Below are 24,913 nucleotides of genomic sequence, written 5' to 3'. Positions count from 1 at the left end.
GAGAGACAGAGAGAGAGACAGAGAGAGAGACAGAGAGAGAGACAGAGAGAGAGACAGAGAGAGAGACAGAGAGAGAGACAGAGAGAGAGACAGAGAGAGAGACAGAGAGAGAGACAGAGAGAGAGACAGAGAGAGAGACAGAGAGAGAGACAGAGAGAGAGACAGAGAGAGAGACAGAGAGAGAGACAGAGAGAGAGACAGAGAGAGAGACAGAGAGAGAGACAGAGAGAGAGACAGAGAGAGAGACAGAGAGAGAGACAGAGAGAGAGACAGAGAGAGAGACAGAGAGAGAGACAGAGAGAGAGACAGAGAGAGAGACAGAGAGAGAGACAGAGAGAGAGACAGAGAGTCCTCAGACATCAAAACAGAGGAACAAGAGAAGGGAAACGAAGGAAGGAAAAGGGAGCCAAAAATAAAGGTGAGACCGTTTGTATGTCAGCAACACAATGCAGAACATTCCCAATAAATCCCCAGACATGTTCCCCAAGAGAGGTGAAAAAGAATAGCAAGAGGATAGACATGCAGCATGGAAGCGGAAAATGCTGGGTAGGGGAGGAGGGGGGCATGCATGGCCTGTGGCAGAGTGGTTACACGACAGTAACATCCCTGTAATGGACTGGCCTGCACAGAGCCCTGACCTGAAGCCTATTTAACACCTCTGGGATATCTTCGCGCCAGGCCTCACTGACCGACCTTGATACCTCTCCTCAGCACAGCATTCTGAAGTGTGGGCTGCCATTCCCCAAGCAACTTTCGAGCACCTGATTGACCATATGTCTGCGAGAGTGGAAACTGTCATCAAGGCTGAATTACAGCATTACTGAAGGAGAGCGCCACGAACTTAAGTCATTTTCAGCCAGGTGTCCTGATACTTTTGATCACATAGTGTATCTTCAATGGTGTGACAAGTTTGTCCAGTGTGTAACTTCCTTCAGCTCTAAGGAATCTTATATGCAACAGGTCTTCCTAAGCCACAATTGTCTTTCACTAAGCCTAGAAGAGCTCAGAGATTTGTTGGTGAACGGAAGATGCAAGTCACTTTGTTTCTCCAGCAGTCTTTCTATTTCTGAATAAACACTGTCTATGTTCTATACTTTCTTCAAGCTCTTCGTTTTGCCTAACATGCAGCAGTTGTGAGGAATGGCAAATCTTCCATTTGAAATATCCATTCTGAAAAACTATGCAGTGGAGGTGGTGTAGCTAGTTGGATAAGCTGTCCGAATCTGATGTGGCTCATGTTCTGTGGAGCAATGTCTGAAGTCACCACTATTCAGCAAGACAGTGACTCTGGTGGCCTGTAAGTGAAAGTTCATGTGTGTGTGGTTTTACAATACACAGTGTGGTAATTACCTGAGTCACTTGCCAGTGACAACCAATTATGACAGTAACTTCACTTCACTTCACTTACTAGTAACCCAAATCATCATCATTGACATTCCGTGTGTTGCGTACGCAGCCAGGAGCAATCCTTGTTTGCTGTAGACAGAGCTTTCTTTAATCAAGTGAGTGTCTAAAATAATACTGCGGTGCATCAACAATTTGCTTCTATCGAATGAAGTATTTTTCCTGATAGTAGTCCTTTCGTGACATTTTGTACAATATATTTGAAATCAGCGCCTGCGCCCCCTCTTTTTAACCAAGTTTCACACGCGTCTGTCTCCTGATGACAACTCACAAACCATGATCTGGCAGTAAATGATGTTCCAAAATTACTTTCCACAGACCACAGACTTGGAATTAACTCTCAACAGGTAAAAGTAGAGGAAGCTGGCACTGAAGCAGTTTCAGCTCACTCATCTGTAGAGCACTGCTGATAGCTTCCACTATTACAAGATGTTCTGTTTGCAAGACAATAAACAAAACCAATAACCAGTCAATGTCTTCCACCATGACAGTCATCTGCTCGGTATATGGTCTTGCAAATCAAGCACATGACCCAAGGTGCCATCCTCTTATCTGCAAGAACATATCCGCTAGGAACAGTAGTTCGCGGTTTTTCTTTTATCTCCTTCGTAAACCTTATAGTCACATGAAGAGAAGGTAGGTGTTGCAAAAATGAATCCAGCGATGCAGTGCTGTGGGGCAAGATTACGAAGTGTCTGCCACCTATCACCAAAAGCAAGTAGGTTAGCTCTGCTAACCAGTGTTCTCACCTCGAAATCTTCCAAAGAAGGATTAGACACAGTGGGTGACAAAGGGCTATCTATGGCAGCACTGTCAGTCTGTTCGAAGTATTGGTCAACAACAGTGTGCAATGAGTAGTCTGTTCACCCATTTTGACTAATCTTTTTTCTTTTTTTTATTTTTCTCTTTTTTTAATGAAAGATTAGCCACATGGGTGACAAGATACTACTCATTGCACACTATTATTGACCAATACTTTGAACCGACATATGGTGCTGTCACGGATAGTCCTTTGTCACCCACTGTGTCTAATCATCCTATGTAAAGAGAGAACACTCCAGTTGGTGGAGTTAAAACTTACATGCTTGGAGATGTATATACGACACCTTTGTAATCTTACCCTATGCCACCGCATCATTCAGACAACTTACCCAACAAGCTGTGTGATCTAAATAAGGTTTCCTAGTAGAATAGACATTCTAAACACGTTTGCCATGCCTTACACATGGCATGTGTTAAAGTGAAAAGCTGGAAAAAAAGTGAAGAACAAAAAGGAATGATCATCCTGCCATATACCAACTGCGTTTCTTCAAAAAACAGAAAGGCTACTGAAGAAACCAAGTTAAATTCATCTCCACTTGCCAACAAAACTGTAGACAATCTTGACTTTTGAAGGGCTGGTGTCTATAAGATTCCTTGGAGTGTAGGGCATACAATGGACAAACTCATCACACCATGGAAAATAGCTGCTTTGAACCTTTAAGATGCCCAAGTCTGCACTGACCAGAGAAATTGCATTGTTCGATCACCGTCTCAATAGTATGCACAATATGAACCACAAAAAGTAACAAAATCTTCCAGTCAGTGTATTCGTACTGGGACAATTTTTTTTTTTACAGAAGTTTTGGAAATTCGCAGCTCGACATATTTGGTGAACAGAGGTACAGGATACCAACTTAGTACAGCACTGGATGTAATGCAGGCAATGTTCAACTCACAGTGACCAAACATAGAAGGTCAAACAAGGGATGACATTTCGGTGACAACAGATAATCTGACAACAAAAACATCTATGGTCACTTGACAGTGTACCAACATATGGGTCCAATGAAGGATGTTGGGATAGCCAATGGCACCACATAGTATGAACGGCATGCACCAAATTCATTATCTGACAGGTGCCATAGCTGTCCTTCTCGCTACTGGTCAGGAAATCCTCGGCACTGGCCGCTGAATTTGGTACCATGTCATCGCATTTTCTACTTACACTGGCATAAATAGGAGGCCTCAGTCACAGCTCAGCAGTGTGTGTGTGTGTGTGTGTGTGTGTGTGTGTGTGTGTGTGTGTGGGCGCGCCACACTATGAGGTCCATCAATTTCACTGATGAAATTTTTTGGAAATTTCATGACACCCAACGTCTCATCCGAAAAGCATTTCTGCAACTTATCTGCCAGGTGAGTCTCAAGCAACACATGGTAGATGAGCTTCCTTAACTTTGCTTCACTTTTGGATCAAGACAGTTGAGTGCTTACTGATATCTTTTCAGACAAAGGTCAAAGCAAGCAAAAAAATGTGTACCCAGTAGTTATTGGACTGTTATCACAATGTGAACATAATTACGACTAAGCATGTATTGCCATAGAATAGGGGTAAGAGGGGTATTGTGGGACCCTGCCTGTTATTTGGGCCCCCTCATTATCTGATAAAGCCACTAATTCGAAACCAAAAAGATCAAAATACCTACAGATGTCTCAAAATAAATTTGCCTCCACAGTAAATAACAACACACACCCGCCTACACAAGACTGAGGTTCAGATGTGCTACTTTCTGTCGAGGTTTGGTTCAGTAAAACTATTTTATGCGTGAAGGAGTATACAAGATAAGTAGTGACATGTCTGTCAGCATAGCACTCACAGATCTGTCACACCTTAACTCACCCATTGTCCTTGCATCCTCCCAGTCTGACAGTTCTTCAGTCACAACCAGCACAAAAACTTCAGTCCTGTGTTTCCTCTCACTGTTCTGGAACACCATTAAAATAAAACAAAACAAAAACTTTTCAGTTCTCTTGCATAATACCAATGAACATGAAACTAAGCTAGAAAGGTGAGAGAGCAACAACTAGTACACGTCTGAGATCAAGTACTCAAATAGAAAATGAAATGTGGATGTTGACAAAGTTTAAAGTAAATGCACAATATCAATTGGTGAAAACATGGCTCATGCAGTCACCCATTATTTAAAGCAACATTGCCTACACACAATGAGGTTATGACAAAACTTGTGGGATAGCAATAAGCAAATCTACAGAATGTGGTAGTATTGCATACACAAGGTATAAACAGGCACTGCAGTGTCAGAGCTGTCATTTGTACTCGGGTGATTCACACGAAAAGGTTTCCGATGTGATTAAGGTTGCACGACGGAAAAACAACAGATTTTGAATGCGGAATGGTAGCTGGAGTTAGAAGCACAGGATACTCCATTTCAAACATTTTGCAAACTGGTAGTAGCTCCATAACGGTGTTGTCTGTGTTTACATGGAATGGACTGGGTCCTGTGGTCCAACTGAACCAATCATTGATTGGAAATATTTATGTTTGGTTATTTGGAGACCATTTGCAGCCATACACGGACGTCATGTTCCTAAACAATGGAATTTTTATGAATGAAAATGTGCCATGTCACCAGCCACAACTGTTTGCAATTGGTTTGAAGAACATTCTGGACAATTTGAGCACATTATTTGGCCATCCAGATCGCCCAACATAAATCCCATAGAACATTCATGGAATATACCCGAGGGGTCATGTTTGCAGAAGTGTTGCTGATGCAGGATTTTGTGCACAATGACTGATAGCTGCAGAGCCAGTTCACCTCAATATTTCTGCAGGTGAGTTCAATGACTTGGTGCACCCACACCACATACAAAAGGAGGTCCAATGTGACTTGTCACCTCAATGTATTTTCTTTTTTATTTCTTTCTTCATCAAAGGAAAAAACAAAAAATAATAAAACAACATTTTAAATTCTTTCTTTGTTATCTCTAGCAGTACAAATTTTACATACAAATCAGTTCTGAACAAAAATTGGAAATACAATAGACAGTCATTCCAAGTAAGTAAAATTACAGTTTGGTCCCATAGGAATATATATATATATATATATATATTTTTTACTGTCCCTCATTTTCACACACTTTTGACTGACAACAATCCGTCAATGAGCTGCTGTTTCCACCATATAAATTTTAAAAAGAGTAGCAATATTGCTCTTACATAAATTGATAAAAGAGGGGGGGGGGGAGTTGTCCCCAGGAATAAAGACACAAATATTTATGGGGAATTATTGCCATTTTCGTGCTTTAGCTCAGTTGGGGAGTGGAATTATTTAACTTCTAGCTAAGTTACGTATCCCATTTTTACCAGTACCACTGCCACTTTCCTGTTACACTCAGGAATGGTGAAAACACCATTTGTTGGTAAACTGTACACGAATTCTAATTTTTAATTTTCTTGCCACTACCATTTTGTCAGATGCGTGACAGAGGAAGTAATAGACCCAGACTTCCAACAGTAAATCTCTCCATGATTCACAATGCCTCTCTTATAGTGTATGCCACTGTAAAGCTCTCGCACTTGCTAAAAAATGCCCTATGATCTCTCTCTCTCTCTCTCTCTCTCTCTCTCTCTCTCTCTCTCTCTCTCTCTCTCACACACACACACACACACACACACACACACACACACACACACACACACACACACACACACACACTACTGTGAGGCACTCTCTTACAATGGGTACAGCAGCCGTGAGGCCTCAAGGTTGTGTCAGAAAACGCTAGTGGATATTAAGGGATCTGCCCTGACACACTATAGTGTGCCTAAATCACAGTAGTGATAAACTGATCAAGGGACATTTTCCAGCAACATAAACAGCATGTCCTTTATGGTGGTCCAGTGCACTGGTCGATTCAGTTGTCTGAACAGTATGCACAGGACAATCAGGAGATTTTCTTCCCCAAATTTTATCCAACCCGAGCTTGCACTATATCTCTAATGAACTCGTCATTGATGCGACGCTAAAACCTGATCTTCCTTCTTTTTGTACCTCACTGCCAACACACTATAGGGCACATGTTGAAAGGAATACGTCTCTTCAGCCTAAAGGTCACCTTCCAATGTTTGTCAGAAATGTTTAGGAACACCTGACACATGCATATGTAAATATATTTCTCAGTTTAAAGACTGATGAAATTTATCAGGGTACTGGCACTAGAAACACTATAGAGAGTTTGCATGCCCGAACGTGGTATAAATAATGCACATTCTGGTCAGCTGTTTGACGCCGCGGCACTGGCACGGCACAGCTAGCCCCAGGCTCGAGACTGCGCCCGAGGACACGTGGCCAGCACGTGGCACAGCTGGGTAATTAGCGACGGTGGCAATTAGCAGCACCGCAACGCGCGGTGGCCACAAGAGACCGAGAATAGCTTTCCAAGTGGAACTCCGCCACGAGCACCTCCTTCGCGCTTTGTATTGCCCCCCAACAAAGCAGGCAGGTAAATTAAAAGCAGTCATCAACCTGAAGCAAGGTTTGCACAGGCACGTGCCTATACTGACGCATTTTGGCATTGGGACACTGGATTGCGTCGGGGAATTTTTTTTTATATTTATATGAAGATCAGTGTCCAGACTTCAGTTTCCTAACGCAGCAGATCACAATTACTGAAAAGAAAGAGAATTTGAAAATTATTTCCGACTGCTGTTAACTATAAAACATTTCGAGCATGTAATTATCGTTGCCTGTATCCGAGTGTGCAGAAATTCACAAATCGATTTTGTTTTATGTTACTGTGATGTATTTACGTATCTTATTTTGTTAAATAAAGGCTTGGAAAAGTGTGCAGCGTAGAAGTGTGGTGATCGCAAAATCGTTTTTTAAGTAAATTTTTGAATTCCATATTCATTAACAAATGAAAATGTTTACGAATACTGAATAATAATATAATAATTTTTAATTTATCGCAGCAAAATAAATCGGCCCAGTACGAGTAGGTTTCGCGCACTGATGGTTCCGTACTAACTTAATGACTTATGCACAGATTTTGCCCATTGTGGGAATCGAGGATACTGACGATTTTTGCCTGTTATCGAAATTGATACCCCCAAGATATCGGTCCGAGGGATTCCCAGACTTTTGACAATGCTTTAATTTCAAGTGTAGTAACAAATGACAAAAGAAATATTTCTTCCTTTACTTATACTGTGGAACCTTCCTTCTTGCCAATTTCACGATTTTATGTCAACGCGAAGTACCCTACAGGTTTCGATGATGAGAGTTTTCGAGAATCAAAATTTGACATAAATAGCCATACTTTTTGACTTTACTGATTTAAAAGTTCTAATTTTTACACCGCCAAAGGACCATAGATCGTAATATGAGAAATTTGAACTTGATACGTCTAACCGTTCCTGAGAAAAAGGGGTTCTTAACAGACAGACAAAACGATCCTATACAGCGATCCGTTTCCACGGCTTGAAGCACAGAATCCTACTTCAAATTTTATTGACATCCAGATTGCCTTATTGTGAAAGGAGAAAGTTATATGCATTAATAATATTGTTCAAATATATGAAAATATTTTATTTTCTATTTGATGCGTCGCATTTTTTGTACTAAGTTTTAATTTATTCGGAATACTTGCATTTCCATTCGGAAAGTAATTAAAAATAGAAATATCTTTATTACATTATGATTAAATATTTTAATTAATATTTCCATTTGCTAATACATATGGAATTTTAATAACACTAAGAAAGACTGCTATGAGATTCGAACGAACAACTTCACCACTGCTAACTCACGCCAACCATTCAGCTACCGGAAACAATGAACTCTAAATAAAAAGTATTTCATACCGGTCGGAAAGTAGTATTCAAAGGCGACGATTACAATTTTTTAAAAGTTGTGTCGTACTGCTTCAGGAAATGGACATCTAGGTACTGATCTCGAAATCATGCAAGTATTATATATAAAAGACAAGAAAATCTTAGAGGACCTGCCCGGAAGTTCATCTCGTCAATGTTATTAGTGCCTCTGACATGAACTTTATAAAGAACTCTGGTGGGATTTTGGAACAATGGAGAAAGTTTCGTCATAATGATGCATGTGGAGCTACAACTTTGCTGCTACATTACACGCAACTGCTGATTTTTGTGTAGGAATACCAGTATCATAGCCGCAAGAGATTTATCGCAGTGTTATATCCAGTACAATGCAATTCAAATAAGTGAAGTGGCTTCTAGAAGACTACATATATATTCTGTCAATACCACATTTAAAAGAAAATTGTTTTAATTTTGTTTGTATTAATTCACTGCTGCATGTTTGTCACAGGGCATTTAAAATTTTATTTTCCACAGTATGGATGACGCTCCTCATTTTTACAACAAAGTGACAGCAGCACAATAATCTTACGTCCCTCGTTGATTTTTTAAAATGTCTTCCCATAAAATTAACCTTTTCCCATATCGCCGGCCCTGGCGTATTGGTTAAATTAGTGTGGTGTACGAATCTGACCATTAGTATTTCGGGATTTACTGATTTGCACCATTAAGCAGCAGGTACGCACACAACCAATGCTGTAACAAGCCAAGATTAGTCCAATAAGCTGCTTCCAAGCAATCTGCACCGGCTAATTATAGTTCTGCCAAAGTAATGCAGTTCACTAGTTGCCCCTCTTACAATGGAACGTCTACGTGCTCTCCGCGCCCTTTGTTGTTAGCACTTTTCTTCTTCTTCTTCTTCTTCTTCTTCTTCTTCTTCTTCTTCTTCTTCTTCCTCTTCTTCTTCGAAGCAACAGATTTTCAATCAGTACAACACATTATTTCAGTATCAAACTATTATAGCTTGTACATCTGTCTACATGCGAGCTCTCCAACTTAATTACTGCATGTAGGGCACGATTACAAGCGGACAGTTCTGTGAATATGTCAAAAATTTCAACAACACGGAGTGCCGGGTCAGCCTTCAGGCACATACGGTGACAGTGTCAACACTTTGTAGAAGGCGTGTCTACATGTTGTGCGATCACTGGCTTCTGCGACACTGCGAGATGTGAACAGCTCTACTATTACTACTACTAAACTCAAATATACTACAGTTGAGTGACTGGTAGTCTGTATACAAGAATGGTTACTTGATACAAGAATGGTTACTTGATACAAGAATGGTTACTTGATACAAGAATGGTTACTTGATACAAGAATGGTTACTTGATACAAGAATGGTTACTTGATACAAGAATGGTTACTTGATACAAGAATGGTTACTTGATACAAGAATGGTTACTTGATACAAGAATGGTTACTTGATACAAGAATGGTTACTTGATACAAGAATGGTTACTTGATACAAGAATGGTTACTTGATACAAGAATGGTTACTTGATACAAGAATGGTTACTTGATACAAGAATGGTTACTTGATACAAGAATGGTTACTTGATACAAGAATGGTTACTTGATACAAGAATGGTTACTTGATACAAGAATGGTTACTTGATACAAGAATGGTTACTTGATACAAGAATGGTTACTTGATACAAGAATGGTTACTTGATACAAGAATGGTTACTTGATACAAGAATGGTTACTTGATACAAGAATGGTTACTTGATACAAGAATGGTTACTTGATACAAGAATGGTTACTTGATACAAGAATGGTTACTTGATACAAGAATGGTTACTTGATACAAGACAGTTATGTCCTTGATAGATGTTATAGTAAGATGATGCTACGGCGAAACTAAGACATTACAGCATTGTTTTGAAACAAAAAGGTTTGTATTATCCTCATAATTTGTTCTTGGATCGAAATGAACAAGTCTATCAGTTACTTTCATTACTTAAAGGAGTACTCTGAGGGGTTCGATTGAGATTAAGTGAAATACACATAAAAATTGAGCCAGAAACAACAATTATAAAGCGGCGAATACGGTTCTATAGATACATTTGCCTTAAGAATAGCGGAAGACCATTTCACGTAGAAAATCAGGAAATTTCTAAAACCGTAGTTATCATGGGCATTACCGGAAGTAAAATAAGTAAAAGGCTTTCCAGATTCATTTGCTATAGATAGAAATCTAGTGAAAGTGGAATGAAATGCATTGCGAAAGCATGCTTTTCACATCACCTCCTCCTCCTCCTCCTCCTCCTCCTCCTCTTGGTTACTCGAAATGCAACAACAAAAACAAATTACATTAACTAGGCCAAATGCATCTTATTACTAGAGCAAATACGCGTTCAATAACAGAAAAACGTTCGAAATTGCCTTCCTGACACTATATTATTCATGCAAGCCCTGTTATTCTTAGTATTTAAAACAGTTGTTGCAAGCACAAGACAGAAATAGTGAACAAGAAGCACTCGTAAACAGTCTACTGGGCTACTTAAAATGGCACCCACTCTGGCTTCGAAACAACGTACACAGTAAATCTGTAGTGCCATCCCTTTTTTCTACCTCCTTGCTGAATACCACAGATTTAACATCCTCTCTGAAACAGTTGAGATTTATACACACGTGTGCAATACAGGTGACATACGCGCATGCGACTTAAGCCACGGATGAAAATCCAAACTTATAAATAAAGATTAAATATCGTCTAAGACACAAAATTATTCCATCGTGACAGATAGGACGATATCCGCTCGCCTTTTAGCGCGTGTAATTAAAAATGATTTTAAAATAAAAAGCAAGTACCACAAACAACCTTTCCACACCTTTTTCCATGCTCCGTCCGAACGACTCAAGTTTCATTTCTAGGGTAGTTTTGTCATCCTACGCAGACAGTGTTGGTGATTCCTCCGTCGAATCATCTTGCAAGTTCAAGAAACTGCGGAATGCACCATTACCTACACAGTTCTCTGAAGACGTTCCCAGCCAGCATTTCAGCGTTAAATTAACCGCTTGCTTGCAAGGCTGAAGAGGCAAGCCGTGAAAGGCGCCGTAACAAAAGGGAATTGCGTGGAACGGGCGCCACGCTACACCGCCCACGGCGGCTGTCACCTTGTCATGTACAAGCCGAGCTGTCGTCGCTTCGATACAGCGCAGCACTGAACGGCGAAACCAGTCCTTAAGTCTTCAGCTCCAAATTCACAAGCGTCGAGGCGTTTTGCAAACCAGGGACATTCCCCAGAAGAGGGAAACAATTCCCTCTAGAGAAACCTTTATAAGTTTAATTCCACGTTCATTACTTCAATAACACGTTACGTGATACTGGAATCAAAACTGTACTAGCAAATCAAATGATATGCTCTCCTAGTAGCAGTGGGTTTACAGTATTTTCGAACACCCAGCAAGTGACAACATTACAAATGTCGAGTAGCAACTTGTCGAACAACTTTCAAACAACTTTGTATTTGCAAGTAGTACTCCATTATAGAAACTTTACTAATATAATTTACGAGGTTAGCTATTGGTGCCGTCGGTGTCTCTTATTATTACCCATAATCGTTGCTTAAGCTGCTATGCCTTTAAATCGTTTACACTGGAAACTCCGTGACATTCTAGTAAAGCAATTATCAAAATATCCGTTACTTGATCTTCACACAAAATCGAACTAACATGGTATGGGACAGTCCAGTGGCTCCCAAGCATGTGCAACGTCATTTGCAAAATCAGTGATTGGTTGAAGCTGAAAAAAATCGTGGGAGACAGAATATGCCTGCCGACAAAAAGCTATCTTCACGAGTGATTTTAAGACGAATCAGAATGTGACGTCTGAGTCACGTACACATTTCGCCCCACTGTATAAACCACTTTTAAAAACAAACTGCCAAGTAATCGTTTATATTACTGCCGTTCCTTTCCAGGAATTGTTTGGTGAAAGAGGCTTCTTATTACCAAACTGTTCTTTAACATCCCTTAACATTCAACCTAGTAAAATACATCCACCGCGTGTGACTATTTGTATCATTCCGATATCGCTTACATGAAATAGCCTACCTTTAAATGTAACTGAGTGCTAAACGTCTTCGTCTCCCCTAAAATTCCTTTTACAAAACTCAAGAAAAATATTGTTTAATCTGCTTAAGCTAGCTGACAAGATTCTGCTTTTAATTTACGGTAGTATCGCCATGAACTGAAACACTTTCACAACACGTCAAACCGACGATGAAACTGCCAGGTAACAGTATTATATCGTCACTTTTGATTGTGCGCACCATAAATACTGAAACCAAACTTATTTTACACAATGAGCATCAGCGTGTGGAGAGCTGGACAGGAAAATACTTCAATTTCAGCATATTTTATTCACAAGGACAGCATAAGCACCTTTGTCCTGAGAGCTATCTTTTATATTCTATAAACTGAAATTGTAGACAGACCAGCAAGCTCTGTACGAACGTTGCTACGTGTGTCATTTCTCTGCTGTGAAAACGATGCTTTTGAAAGTCCCACTACGTAAAAACGTACGTCTTATGAATTAGTCCTAGGCTCAAAACCTTTCACTGTCTTGTCTGTACTGATTATAGTGCATTTCTCACTTCCCTTCAGGCCACACAAGAGAGAAAATACTTCCAGAAAAACTTCCTCACACTTAAATTTATATCAGGTGTTAAATTTCTTTTATTTAGCAATATCTTTCTTGCTGTTATCAGTCTGTATTTCATACCGTCGCTACTTTGGCCACTGTTAATTACTTTGCTGACCAAATACCTAAATTCGCCTCATTCCCCACTCTAATTCCCGAGCATCACCATAATTACTTGAACTGCACTCTTTTACACTTATTTTACTTTTCCTGATATCAATCTAATAATCTCTTTTCAAGACACAATCCATTCCGTTCAACTGGTCTTCCAAGTCGTTTGATGACAGAATTCCAGTATCATCGGCAAGCTTTGAAGGAGAAACTTTTCCTCTCTGCACTTTAGCCTCCTTTTCAGAACTCTCTTCGTCTTCCTTTATCCCATGCTCAACGCACAGATGGAAATAACAGAGGATATGCTTCAATATTGCCTTACTTCCTTCTCAACTACTGCCTCCCTATCATGTTCTTCGACTTTAGCAGAGAGAGAGACGGCAGTCAGCTATATTTCTAATCGCGGCGAGAGCCAGACCGCCGCTTGCCACTTGCCGCCCGCCACCTCACATCCTGCGTTCGCATGTTTTAGAACATGACTGTTCCAATCCATGTGCGCCCATCCTCATCTACGTTTAGCATAATTTCCCTAAATCGTATACGGTTGCGGTCAGTGGAACCTACGACGGTCGGGTCGGTGAGCGGCATCGCCGGACGTCGCCGCACTGTATCCCATCTTTTTTTTTTGGAGAGATGGATACCACGACGCGCTTGCGCTAAGAGATGAGCCCTGCATTGCGGCTTTTGCTATTAAAGCTATGTCGAATCCATGTGAATGAGCTACGGTATACCTGTCTAAAAAAAACGTGGCGAGTACCATACATTCCTTCAGTTATTTGAACAACAAGACAAGTTTTACGAATACACGAGAACCAAGAAAGAAACCTATTACAAACTCGCGATGACTCGTGGTGACATTGAAAACCAATCCAACTTTGGAAAATGCATTTGAAAGAAGGTTAGTTCGTAATCGTACAGTAATTTTATTCATTCTATTTAATACCTTTTTAAAAATGTTCTGTATTAGAGTTGCTTTGGATCAGACGAAATTCTCTCTGGTTTCCGGCGGCTGAGTTTGTGAAGACTGCCATTCTTGCTAGCGAGATGAAGGCAGAGCTCACCATCTCTAGCATTGTCTTTAGGACCGATTACGGATCTTTGGTACAGACCGAGTGGAGGGTCTGAATCAGATGCTCAGACGGTTATGCGACCGTGTAGGCGCAGATTCCTCGAACTTTCGGGTTCCGCTAAATAGGTCAGGTGTCTGCTACACACAGGAGGCGGCTATACGAGTAGCAAGGGCTGTATGGCGTGGACTGGTCGGTTTTTTGGGTTAGACAGTCTCGGGAAGGATCAAAAAGGGCTACAGTCTCGAAAGGTACAGGGCAAAAAATCGAGGAGAATCGACCAAGCAACAGTCGGTTCTGAACTTGTAATCTGTAGCTGTGTTGGAGAACTACCAGAGCTTTAAGCGTTGATAGAAAGCACTGAAGCTGAAATCGTTATAGGAACAGAAAGCTGAGTAAAGCCAGAGATAAATTGTGCCGAAATTTTTACAGAGGCGCAAACCGTGTTCAGAAAGGATAGATTAAATAAAGTAGGTGTTGTTGTTGTTGTTGTTGGTGTGTGTGTGTGTGTGTGTGTGTGTGTGTGTGTGTGTGTGTGTGTGTGTGTGTGTGTGTGTCTTGGTAGTAGTTTATCTTTTAGCGAAGTTGAAATAGATAGGTCCTGCGAATTACTATGGGTAGAGGTTATACTCAACAGTCGAACCAAAATAATAATTGGTTCCTTCTACCGACCCCCTCCCCCCCCCCCCCCACTCAGATGCTATACTAGCAGAACGCTTCAAAGAAAACTTTAATCTGATTACAAATACGTAGCCCACTCATACAGTTATAATTGGTGGGGACTTCAAATCTACCCTCGATTTGTTGGCGAAAATACATGTTCAAAGCCGGTGGTAGACAGAAAACATCTTCCGAAATTGTACTAAATTGTACTAAATGCTTTCTCTGGGAATTACTGTGAACAATTAGTTCATGAGCCCACACGAATTGTAAATGGTTGCGAAAATACACTTGACCTCTTAGCCACAAATAATCCTGATCTAATAGAGAGTGTCATGACAGATACAGGGATTAGTGAACACAAGGTCATTGTAGCGAGGCTCAAAACCATAACCAAAACCAATAAAGATAAATGCAAAATATGTCTATTTAAAACAGCAGATAAAAATTTGCTTGATGCCTTCCTAAGAGAGAGTCTCCACTCCTCCCAAGCTAATTGTGTAAGTGTAGACCAGATATGGCTCAAATTGAAAGATACAGTATCGACAGCAATAGATAGACTCATACCGCATAAGTTAATAAGAAACGGGACTGATCCACCATGGTACACAAAACACATCAGCACACTGTTGCAGAAGCAACGAAAAAAGCATGCCAAATTGAGAAGAACGCAAAATCCCCAAGATTGGCTAAGTTTCACGGAAGCTCGAAATTTAGTCCGGACGTCAATGTGAGATGCTTTTAATAGCACAATGAAACATTGTCTCAAAATATGATAGAAAACCCAAAGAGATTCTGGTCGTATGTAAAGTATACCAGTGCAAGAAACAGTCAATACCGTCACTGCGCGATAGCGATACAAATAATACCGATGATTGTGCCACTAAAGCGGAGTTACGAAATACAGTTTTCCGTAATTCATTCACGAAAGAAGACGAAGTAAATATTCCAGAATTCGAAACCACAACAGCTGTTAGCATGAGTGACATAAAAGTAGATATCTTAGGTGTTGCAAAACAACTCAGATCACTTAAGAAAGGCAAGTCTTCCTGTCCAGATGGTACACCAATCAGGTTCCTTTCAAAGTATGCAGACACAATAGTGCCTTTCTTAGTAATCATATACACCCGCTCACTTGACGAAGGTCTGTTCCTGAACACTGGAAAGTACCAAAGGTCACACTAATATTCAAGAAAGGAAATATGAGTAACCCATTGAATTATAGACCCATATCACTGACCCCAATTTGCAGTAGGATTTTGGAGCATATACCGTATTCGAACATTATGAATTAACTTGACGAAAATGACTTATTGATACATAACCAACACTGATTCAGAAAAATCTTTCTTGTGCAACGCAGCCAGCTCTTTATACCCATGAAGTCATGACTGCTGCCGACAAGGGATCTCAGACTGATTCCGTATTCCTAGATTTCCAGAAGGCTTTTGATACCGTTCATTACAAGCGACTATTAATTAAATTGCGTGCAGATGGAGTATCGTCAGATGTGTGACTGGACTCGTGATTTCCTCTCAGAGAGGTCACAGTACGTAGTGACAGACGGTAAATCATTGAGTAGGACAGAAGTGATATCTGGCGTTCCGCAAGTGTCACAGGCTCTCTGCTGTTCCTGATTTATATAAATGATCTAGGTCATAATCTGAGCAGCCCCCTTAGATTGTTTGCAAATGACGCTGTAATTTGCCGTCTAGCAAAATTATCAGACGATCAATTCAAATTACAAAATGATCTAGAGAGAATTTCTGTATGGTGCAAAAAGTGGCAATTACAACTAAACAAAGAAAAGTGCGAGGTCATCCACATGGGTACTAAAAGAAATCCGATAAATTTTGGGTATACGATAAATCACACATATCTAAGGGCTGTCAATTCGATTAAATACCTAGGAATTACAATTATGAGCAACTTAAATGGAAAGACCACATAGACAATATTGTGGGAAAGGCTAGACAAAGACTGCGCTTTGTTGGCAGAACACACAGAAGACGCGACAAACCCACTAAAGAGACAGCCTACATTACACTTGCTCGTCCTCTGCTGGAATATTGTAGCGCGGTATGGGATCCTCACCAGGGAGGATTGACGGAGGACATCGAAAAAGTACGAAGGGCAGTTCGTTTCGTGTTATCGCGCAATAGGGGTGAGAGTGTCACTGATATGATACGCGAGTTGGGGTGGCATTCACTGAAACAAAGGCGGTTTTTTTTTTTTTTGCGGCGAGATCTATTCGTTCTCTTCAGAATGCGAAAATATTTTGTTGACACCTACCTACGTAGGGAGAAATGATCATCATAACGGAACGGAAAGATTTAGGTCTTCCTTTTTCCCCACACGCCATTCGAGAGTGGAATGGTAGAGAAGCAGTATGAAAATGGTTCGATGAACCCTCTGCCAGGCACGTAAGTGTGAATTGCGTAGTAACCATGTAGATATAGATTTACTCATGCAGAGCATGTCTGACGCTACTTTAAGTGATGGCTTTGGAATAACCCATAGCCCTATTAGTGGATCTGCGACTAGAACTACTACTAACGTTACCCAGGACACACCTGATCGTGTGAAAGCTCATTTTGAATAATATTCCAGGTACAATCTTTGTGAAGGTTCCTTTCTCGTATGTGATTAATCTCTGTGCTCATGTTATTAATGCTCTACAACTTCATGCCCTGAATGCGTAACATAAAATAAATTAAATCTCAAACTAACCCAGGTGAAGTGATATAATGAGCAAAATACAATTTAACTGAATTAGATCACACGTCATCTGTATTCTTCAATTCGTGCAACCAGGCAATTTTAAGCGAATAATATTTGTTCAGCTATGGCTAACATATATTTCGTTAGTAAAAAAGTGATGTAGCAGATTTTGAATGACGAAAGAATGAAGACTTTTCTTACAGAAATACTGAATTACGATTTACAAATCGTTTCACAATATACAGGGAGTAACAAAAATGTACGGCACAAACTGCGAGACACGTTCCTCACACGTAGACGAAGAAATTATGTTATATGAAACTGGATCCGGAAACGCTTTGTTTCCACGTTGCAAGTCATTTTCTCCATCTCACTAATCGACGAGACCAGATTGTAAATTTTCATAATCGACATGTATGGGCAGACGTCAATCATCATGCAACTGTTGAAGCAAGTCAGTAACAAATATTTTCTGTCAATGTTTGGGACGGCAAATTTAGTGACTGGTAGGACCTCACTGTCTTCCACCCATGCTTAACAGACAAAGTTATCAAAATTTCATAGAGAAATTAGCAAATGCGCCTTAACCTGTGAGAAATCTTTACTTGATGCACGATGGAGCACCCTTCCTTCTCGTTTTTAGTGTAAAGTCCGTCGACTTCTAAATAACATATTCGGTGACGGATGGTTGGATGGATAGATAGATAGAGATGCACAAATTGGCTGGCCTCCACGGTCTCCGGACCTAAACCCCCTGGACTTTTATTTGCGGGAGCATTTGAAAACTCTTGTGTGTGGAACCCCAGTACAAGATGTTCAGAGGCTCCGTGCCCATGTTATGGAAGTCTGCGAAGCCATACGCAATACTCCAGGGTTACATCAGCGCTTCCGAGATTCACTGCGACGGGGGACATGTTGAACATCTCCCGTGAGAGAGTTGCATTTGGTATGCTGGTGCGATCTGTTCGTGCGTATTTCCCATGATGTGGAGAAAGGAGTTCTAACATGAAAATAAAGCGTTTCCAGATCCATGTTCATATAACAATTTCTTTGTCTACGTGTGAAGAATATGTCTGGCCTTACATTTTTGTTACACGCTGTGTAATCTGTGGTGTCCAATAAAGTAGCGATTTTAGACCGGATGTTTAGAGACATTTCTGTTATATATGTCATCCTCAGGATGCCACAAGCTCCTTTGCTGAACTAAACTACTTAACTTCTCGCACTCTAGGTTTTTCGCATAGGACCGTCCCCATTTCGATCGAAGTAAACTAACTTATCTGATAAATTTCCTTTAATTTACGTCTATGGTCACAAACTTTTTTGTTAACAGATTACCGGTTTCGGTCTTTAATGACCATCATCAGATCTGTTTCATAAAAACAAAGTCCTAAAGACCGAAACCGGTAATCTTAACAAAAATTTTGTAACCATAGACGTTAATTAAAGGAAACTTAATACATATACAGGCCACTGTTTTTTCGCGACAATGTCTCAGCTTGTGTAACTCAACTGAATTCCGCTGTCCAAAGTCAGTATGTTCGGGCGTTGGGCTCGGTTGCACAGCTCGCTCTCTTACTAACTTGAAAAACTCTTTCTGCCGTCGCGGCAGATGTCGGTCATCGGTATCTCCATATGTCTGTGCCGCAGCTTAAAGGCAATCGAGGGATGGTTCTTTTGAAAGGACGCATTCGACTTCCTTCCCCATTCTTCCTCAATCCGAGCTTGTGTTCTGTGACCTCTGTCGACGGGATGTTAAACCCTGATCTGATCTGCCTTCCTTCTTGCCGCTGGTGCACCGCGGTGGAGTATCACGACAGGGGCCGGTCAAGTGTCCAGGGAAGGCCAGAGTAATGAGCAAGGAATGAGCACAACTGAAATCTCTTACCTGCACTTTGATGAAGTATCTGTTCCTTCTGTATCATAAACCAATTAATATTTTTTTACCTATTCAGTTAATAATCTACACTGGTAGAAACTAAAATTCCACTTTGATCGAACGGTACCAAACACAGCCGGGTATTTCCGTGTCTGTGGGACACGTTGATTGAAATGCTTTGAGCGGTTTCAGTAAAGGTATATACCACTATAAGATCGTACCAGTGTTCAACTGGGTCTGAAGAATAGAGACGACAACAACTGAAACCCAGGCAGAGTGTCACCTCGAATCGTCCGGAACAGTAGGTGTGCTAGAGATCTCGAGCTGTCATACATCGTTTACCGCTGACAATAGCATTTATTTACAATTTACATAATATAATTTATATAACTTTTTACATTTCATGTTGTATTCAAGTCCTGACGCAGATGGGCATAACCATCATTGCTGTCTGTAGAGTTGGATGTAATTTTTTTGAGCAATGTTTTAAAGTTGTTCCATAATTTGCTGTTGCGCCTATAATACTTTTTCTACTATTTGACAGTTGTAGAAATTCAAGTCGGACAGGTAGCTGTTTACTTAAAGATTTATACAAGTTGTTGGGGTCGTGTATCTATGGAACTGTTATTTATGTGTGAGATCTGTGGTGTTTATTATCCGTTATCCCTGTACAAAATTTCAATACTTTTTTTTAAACTGTGTGTCCTTGAAACTGTTTATTTCGTTTTAGAATATTGTAGGGATAATACTTGATGTATATTTCAGATAATCCAAAACATTCATGACTGGACCTTTTGGGATTTTGTACAGGATTTGTAGTGCGCTTTTCAATGTTGTCCAGTTCGTGTTTTTCGTTTCTGAGGAAGGTAAAGAAGGTTGACTGGTTATTTGTTTCTCTAGTGTGTATCCTGAATCTAACTATGAAAATTCTTCCCATCTGTCCTACATAAAATTTTGTACATTCTAGTGTTTCTGGAGTATGGCTTTTCCTGAAGGTAGTGTTTTGCTAATATTATTTGTCGTTCTTAAGGCCAATTTCACACCGTATTTTTAGTAGTGCATTTATTTTATCAGATAGCATTTTCACACATTATGTTGGTATGTAGATGGTCTTTTATAATGCACTGTTATTTTATGATTATGGGGTCTTTTGGGTGTGTTTCTTGTTGTATAGCTGCAGAACCACATTAGGGTCATAACTGTTCTTGTACGCGATGTACTGCAGTATAGTCGTTTCTTTATGTAGGGCCTCCAGTTGCAATGGCAGGTTTAGTATTCTGTTAATCATGGAACGAAAGGAACGATATTTGAGAGATTATGGATGTGACGATCTATGGTGATTTTGGTGTTACGCGGCGGACTGTTCAACGTGGCTACAAGCAGTGGTGTAAAACACGCGGGCACGAACAACATCAGAATTGTGGTCGGAAAAGATTCTGCCCGAAGCACCAGATACTCATTTCACGGCTTGTAAATCAAAATCGCTTCCAAACCCGACAGGAATTGCTCCAGGCAGTGAATGGAGGTCCAGCCCAACCTGTTACCAAGAGAACATTGCGATGAGAACTGCATGTAATGAACATTTGCAATCTATCACCTCACAAGAGGCCATTGCTCACTCAGGCATATAAAGACAACATCAAAGTTCATAAGGCTGGAAGAATGTGTGACATTCCTGAACAGTCCCCCGCCGTATTACATCTCGACAGGTCAGCAAAATCATCTGACCTTAACCCGATAGAACCTCAGTGGGGTATATCTGAACATCGGGTGGAACGCCAGCATCAGCATTCCCGAAATTTGGAGGAATTGTGCGATCAAATCCTCAGCGTGTGGCTAAACCTGAATGTGACGAACCTACACAACCTTGTTGTTTCATTTCCTAGGCGTTCATCAAGTCCAGGGCCGAAATTAGACGGAAATAAATGATGCTTCTGGAGTGACTTTTGTGCTGTGAGCTTAGTTACCCGAAAATTTATTTTGAGATCGAATCTGAGCTACGAGTAAGGAAAGACATCTTTCTCACGAGAACCGTATTTCTAACAGACTAATTATGAGTGCAGGTCGTGAATCGCTCCTCGAGTGATCAGTCGACTAGGCACGGCCCGCGGTACGCACGGTTCGGAATCGGAGACGGTCTGGCACACAATTTGCCACAACGTTTCAGACCAACAACACTGAAGTACTGCCCAAGACGTGCCATCGTCTCGCATCGTGAACAATGTCTATGCTATAGCCTGAATCCTGTGAAACAAAATATTCTTACAAGCTCGCTCAGTAACGTGGCATGGCTGTGCTGTATTTCTGTGCTCTGCCGTATCGATTAAATACTTGTTTGCGTTCGCTGTTGATGAGAATGAATGAATGAGTGAATGAATGAGTGAATGAAGGACTATTAGGTTTTAACGTCCCGTCGACAACAAGGTTATTAGAGACAGAGGCGCGGACGGTAAGAAAAAAGTAGTACAACCACGAAGTTTCTTATCTCATACGAGGTGGAGACCCGCCAAACATTTTGTTGACTTGCTTTCGTTATGAACGTAATTACTTCACCTCCCACAAGTTATCTTCAAAGTGGCATCCGTAATAAATCATACTCAGTACACCAATGGCACGGTGTAGCTGTGCCAACATGTTTGTCGAGCTCAGCCGGAGCAGTATGGTTGGTTAGTTAAAATCACACTGAACGCTGTACGCGAGTGGCTCATTTGTAGAAACAGCTGAGATTGCTTGAACTATCACCCTGCCATCATTTGGCACCACAGCAAGAAGTGATCATTCGAGAACATTTTTGTTAACTGGCGCTACTGGGACTTTTTTGTTACAAAAATGTCGTATTCAGAGGAGAGAACTAGCATTCGACACAACACAGCACTCAATATACACTGAAGTGCCAAATAAACTGTTACAGACATGCGTATTTGAGTACACAGATATGTAAACAGGCAGATTACCGGACATCATCGCAGGCGGAAAAAGATCCTGCGAGAACGCGACCAAAGACGACTGAAGAGAATCGTTCAACGTGACAAAAGTGCAAACATTTCGCAAATTGCTGCAGATTTCAATGTTACGCCATCAACAAGTGTCAGCGTGCGAACCATTCAATGAAACAATATCGATATGGGCTTTCGGAGCCAAAGGCCCACTCGCGTACCCTTGATGACTGCACGAGACAAAGTTTTACGCCTTGCCTGGGCCCGTCAACACCAACTTCGGACTGTTGATGACTGGGAACATGTTGCCTGGTCGGACGAGTCTCGCTTCAAATTGTATCGAGCGGGTGGACGTGTACGGGTCCGGAGACAACCTCATGAATCCTCTGACCTTGCATGTCAATAGGTGACTATTCAAGCTGGTGGAAACTAATGGTGTGAGGCGTGTGCTGCTGGAGTGATATGGGACCCCGGTACGTCTAGATACGACTGACAGGTGACATGTACGTAAGCTTCCTGTCTGATCACTTGCATCCATTTATGTCCACTGTGCAATCAGACGGACTTGAGTGTCACACTGCGTTGCTGGAATTGCACCACACGTCCAGAATTGCTACACAGTGGCTACAGGAACACTCTTCTGAGTTTGAACACTTCCGCTGGCCACCAAACCCCCAAGACATGAACATCATTGAGCATATCTGGGATACCTTGTGGCATGCTGTTCCGAAGACTTCTCCACCCCTTCGTACTCTTACGAATTTACGGACAGTCCTGCAGGATTCATGGTGTCAGTTCCCTCCAGCACTACTTGAGATATCAGTATAGTTCATGCCATGTCGTTTTGCGGCACTTCTGCGTGCTCGCGGGATCCCTACACGATGTTAGGCAGGTGTACCAGTTTCTTTCGCTCCTCAGTGTGTGTAAGAGAGTCGGGGAAAGAGGTGACGTTATTCAACTTTACGACATTCGATGTGCTAACTAATTTTGTTATCTGTGAAATCTGCGTTAGTGATCTTTTAAACAGGGATAGCAGCTTGACCTTCGCGAAACTATACTGTTAACTTATTATTACTACACTTCTGCCCAGCTCTGTTTCCACTCAGAATAACTACGGTGACCGATTAACGTATTGCATAACTACTTCTTTTCCCTAACAATTCTGAAGCTGCTTCTCTCTCAGTACAAAAGATCGTAATTTATCAAGCGGTAAGAGAGATATCTCAGCTAACAGAGAAAGTGGCGAATGAGTGAGTGTACGTTCAGGAATTTTATTTGGTGGTCAAAATGGCCCAGTCTTAAAAATACACAACTTCTGTCGCGTCAATCCACGATGTCTAAATCCATGACAAATTAGTGTCCTACTACCCACAGGAGATCTATCAAACGGTACCACCTACTGAATAAATGCTTTACGTGACAAGAACTCCGTGCTGTATTTGCTCAAGAATGTCGCCAGGGAACATTAAGTTCCTATAGCACCACGTGCTATCGACGCTGTTCACATATGTACTACATGTAGGTACGGTAACTTTTGAACGTTAGTCCGCCACACTTCCGTTAACCAGCCGTCAAAACGAACGAGCAACCTTTACAAACGCATTAACAACTCAACATCGACAGAAACCGAGAGACTTACGTCCAGACAGCTGGCCGTATCACACGACAGTGGAGGAAGCCAGGCCTTTTACTGTTGCAGCCGTTCCCATGTCATCTCTCGCAGGACAGGGTGAGGTAGCCTGCAGGTGGCACTATGAATTTTGTTACGTCACTTCCTGCTGTTTCAGGTTTAGGAACCACTTCGTCGCTTGAGAAACAAGTTCTGCGATATTTAGGCGACGTGTCACGTAAAGTGGAACCAATAGGAAGGAATAATGATCCATACGTCACAAGCAGAAAGCCTGAGGCCCGCAGAAAGTAAGACACCATAATGTACTTGTTCAGTAGAACGCCATGTTCTGTGAGTTTATATTATACTCAGCACTCCCCTTGAAAATATGCTATTTCTAAGCACCAGCTTGCTGACTGTCTAGAACGAATCGTTACTGGTACGATATGCTGTAATAAAACGAAGTGCAACGTCATATTGGCGATTAAAGAATTTTCGTTCTTAGTTTTTATCGCGTCATAAATCGTGTGTTGTAAAAGTAAGTCGTTTTGAGGCAACGGCACATTGAAGATTCACGAAAAACTTTTTCTTATTAGGATTAAGTATAATTAAATGTAAATTAATAGCATTTCGGCGATTAAAGCCTATAGAAGACTATAACATAAAATACAAAGTTGCTCTTAACGAAGCAACAGCATAGAACAGTGAGTAAAAGCACCATGTTAAGGGACAGAGATTAGGTCGTATAGGGTTAGAGCTTTTTTTCACCTTCGCGTTTTTCAAAAGTTGTGGGTCTTCCTTTCGAGCTTGGTAGAAATGATTTCTGTAATACTTTACGTTGTCTAACTGTAAGTGCCTTCTCGCCAGGAGAGAGTTGGTTCGATTTGATGAACATTTATAAGCTGATGTATTTCTGACTGGTTATTTATCTTTCCTTTTTATCTTTTTACACGTTGACAGATATTTAAGTTTTTATATATGAACACCAGAGACAGAACACGACTAGCATATGGACACGGGAGGAAATCCACATTTTTAACACAACTAACGTAGAAATTTGATGCACGTCCGACGACAACGGTAGACTGCACAAAATCGCGTTAACCATATCGTCCCGTGTGCCAATGGCGCTGCGCCTCGTGACGTTGGATATCCCGTATGCGTGCACGACAACGTTAGCTGCCTCGTTTCCGTGTGCCGAC

At 41.1% G+C, this 24,913-nt stretch overlaps 1 protein-coding gene across 2 annotated transcripts in view; it reads right to left on the bottom strand.

Moving 5' to 3' along the window:
- The window catches only part of LOC126175986 (diphosphoinositol polyphosphate phosphohydrolase 2), a 165,661-nt gene that overhangs the window by 13,032 nt on the left and 127,716 nt on the right, over positions 1 to 24,913 (bottom strand). Inside the window, exon 3 of one of the 2 annotated variants that reach the window (XM_049923093.1) lies at positions 4,064 to 4,158. In XM_049923093.1, coding sequence (XP_049779050.1) covers positions 4,064 to 4,158 — 95 coding nt within the window. The remainder of the gene's footprint in view (positions 1 to 4,063; positions 4,159 to 24,913) is intronic. The other variant, XM_049923094.1, reaches the window with a different exon arrangement.

The sequence above is a fragment of the Schistocerca cancellata genome, chromosome 3, assembly GCF_023864275.1.
Source record: "Schistocerca cancellata isolate TAMUIC-IGC-003103 chromosome 3, iqSchCanc2.1, whole genome shotgun sequence".
NCBI classification, from domain to species: Eukaryota; Metazoa; Arthropoda; class Insecta; order Orthoptera; family Acrididae; genus Schistocerca; species Schistocerca cancellata.
This window is presented reverse-complemented; position numbering and strand designations above follow the sequence as displayed.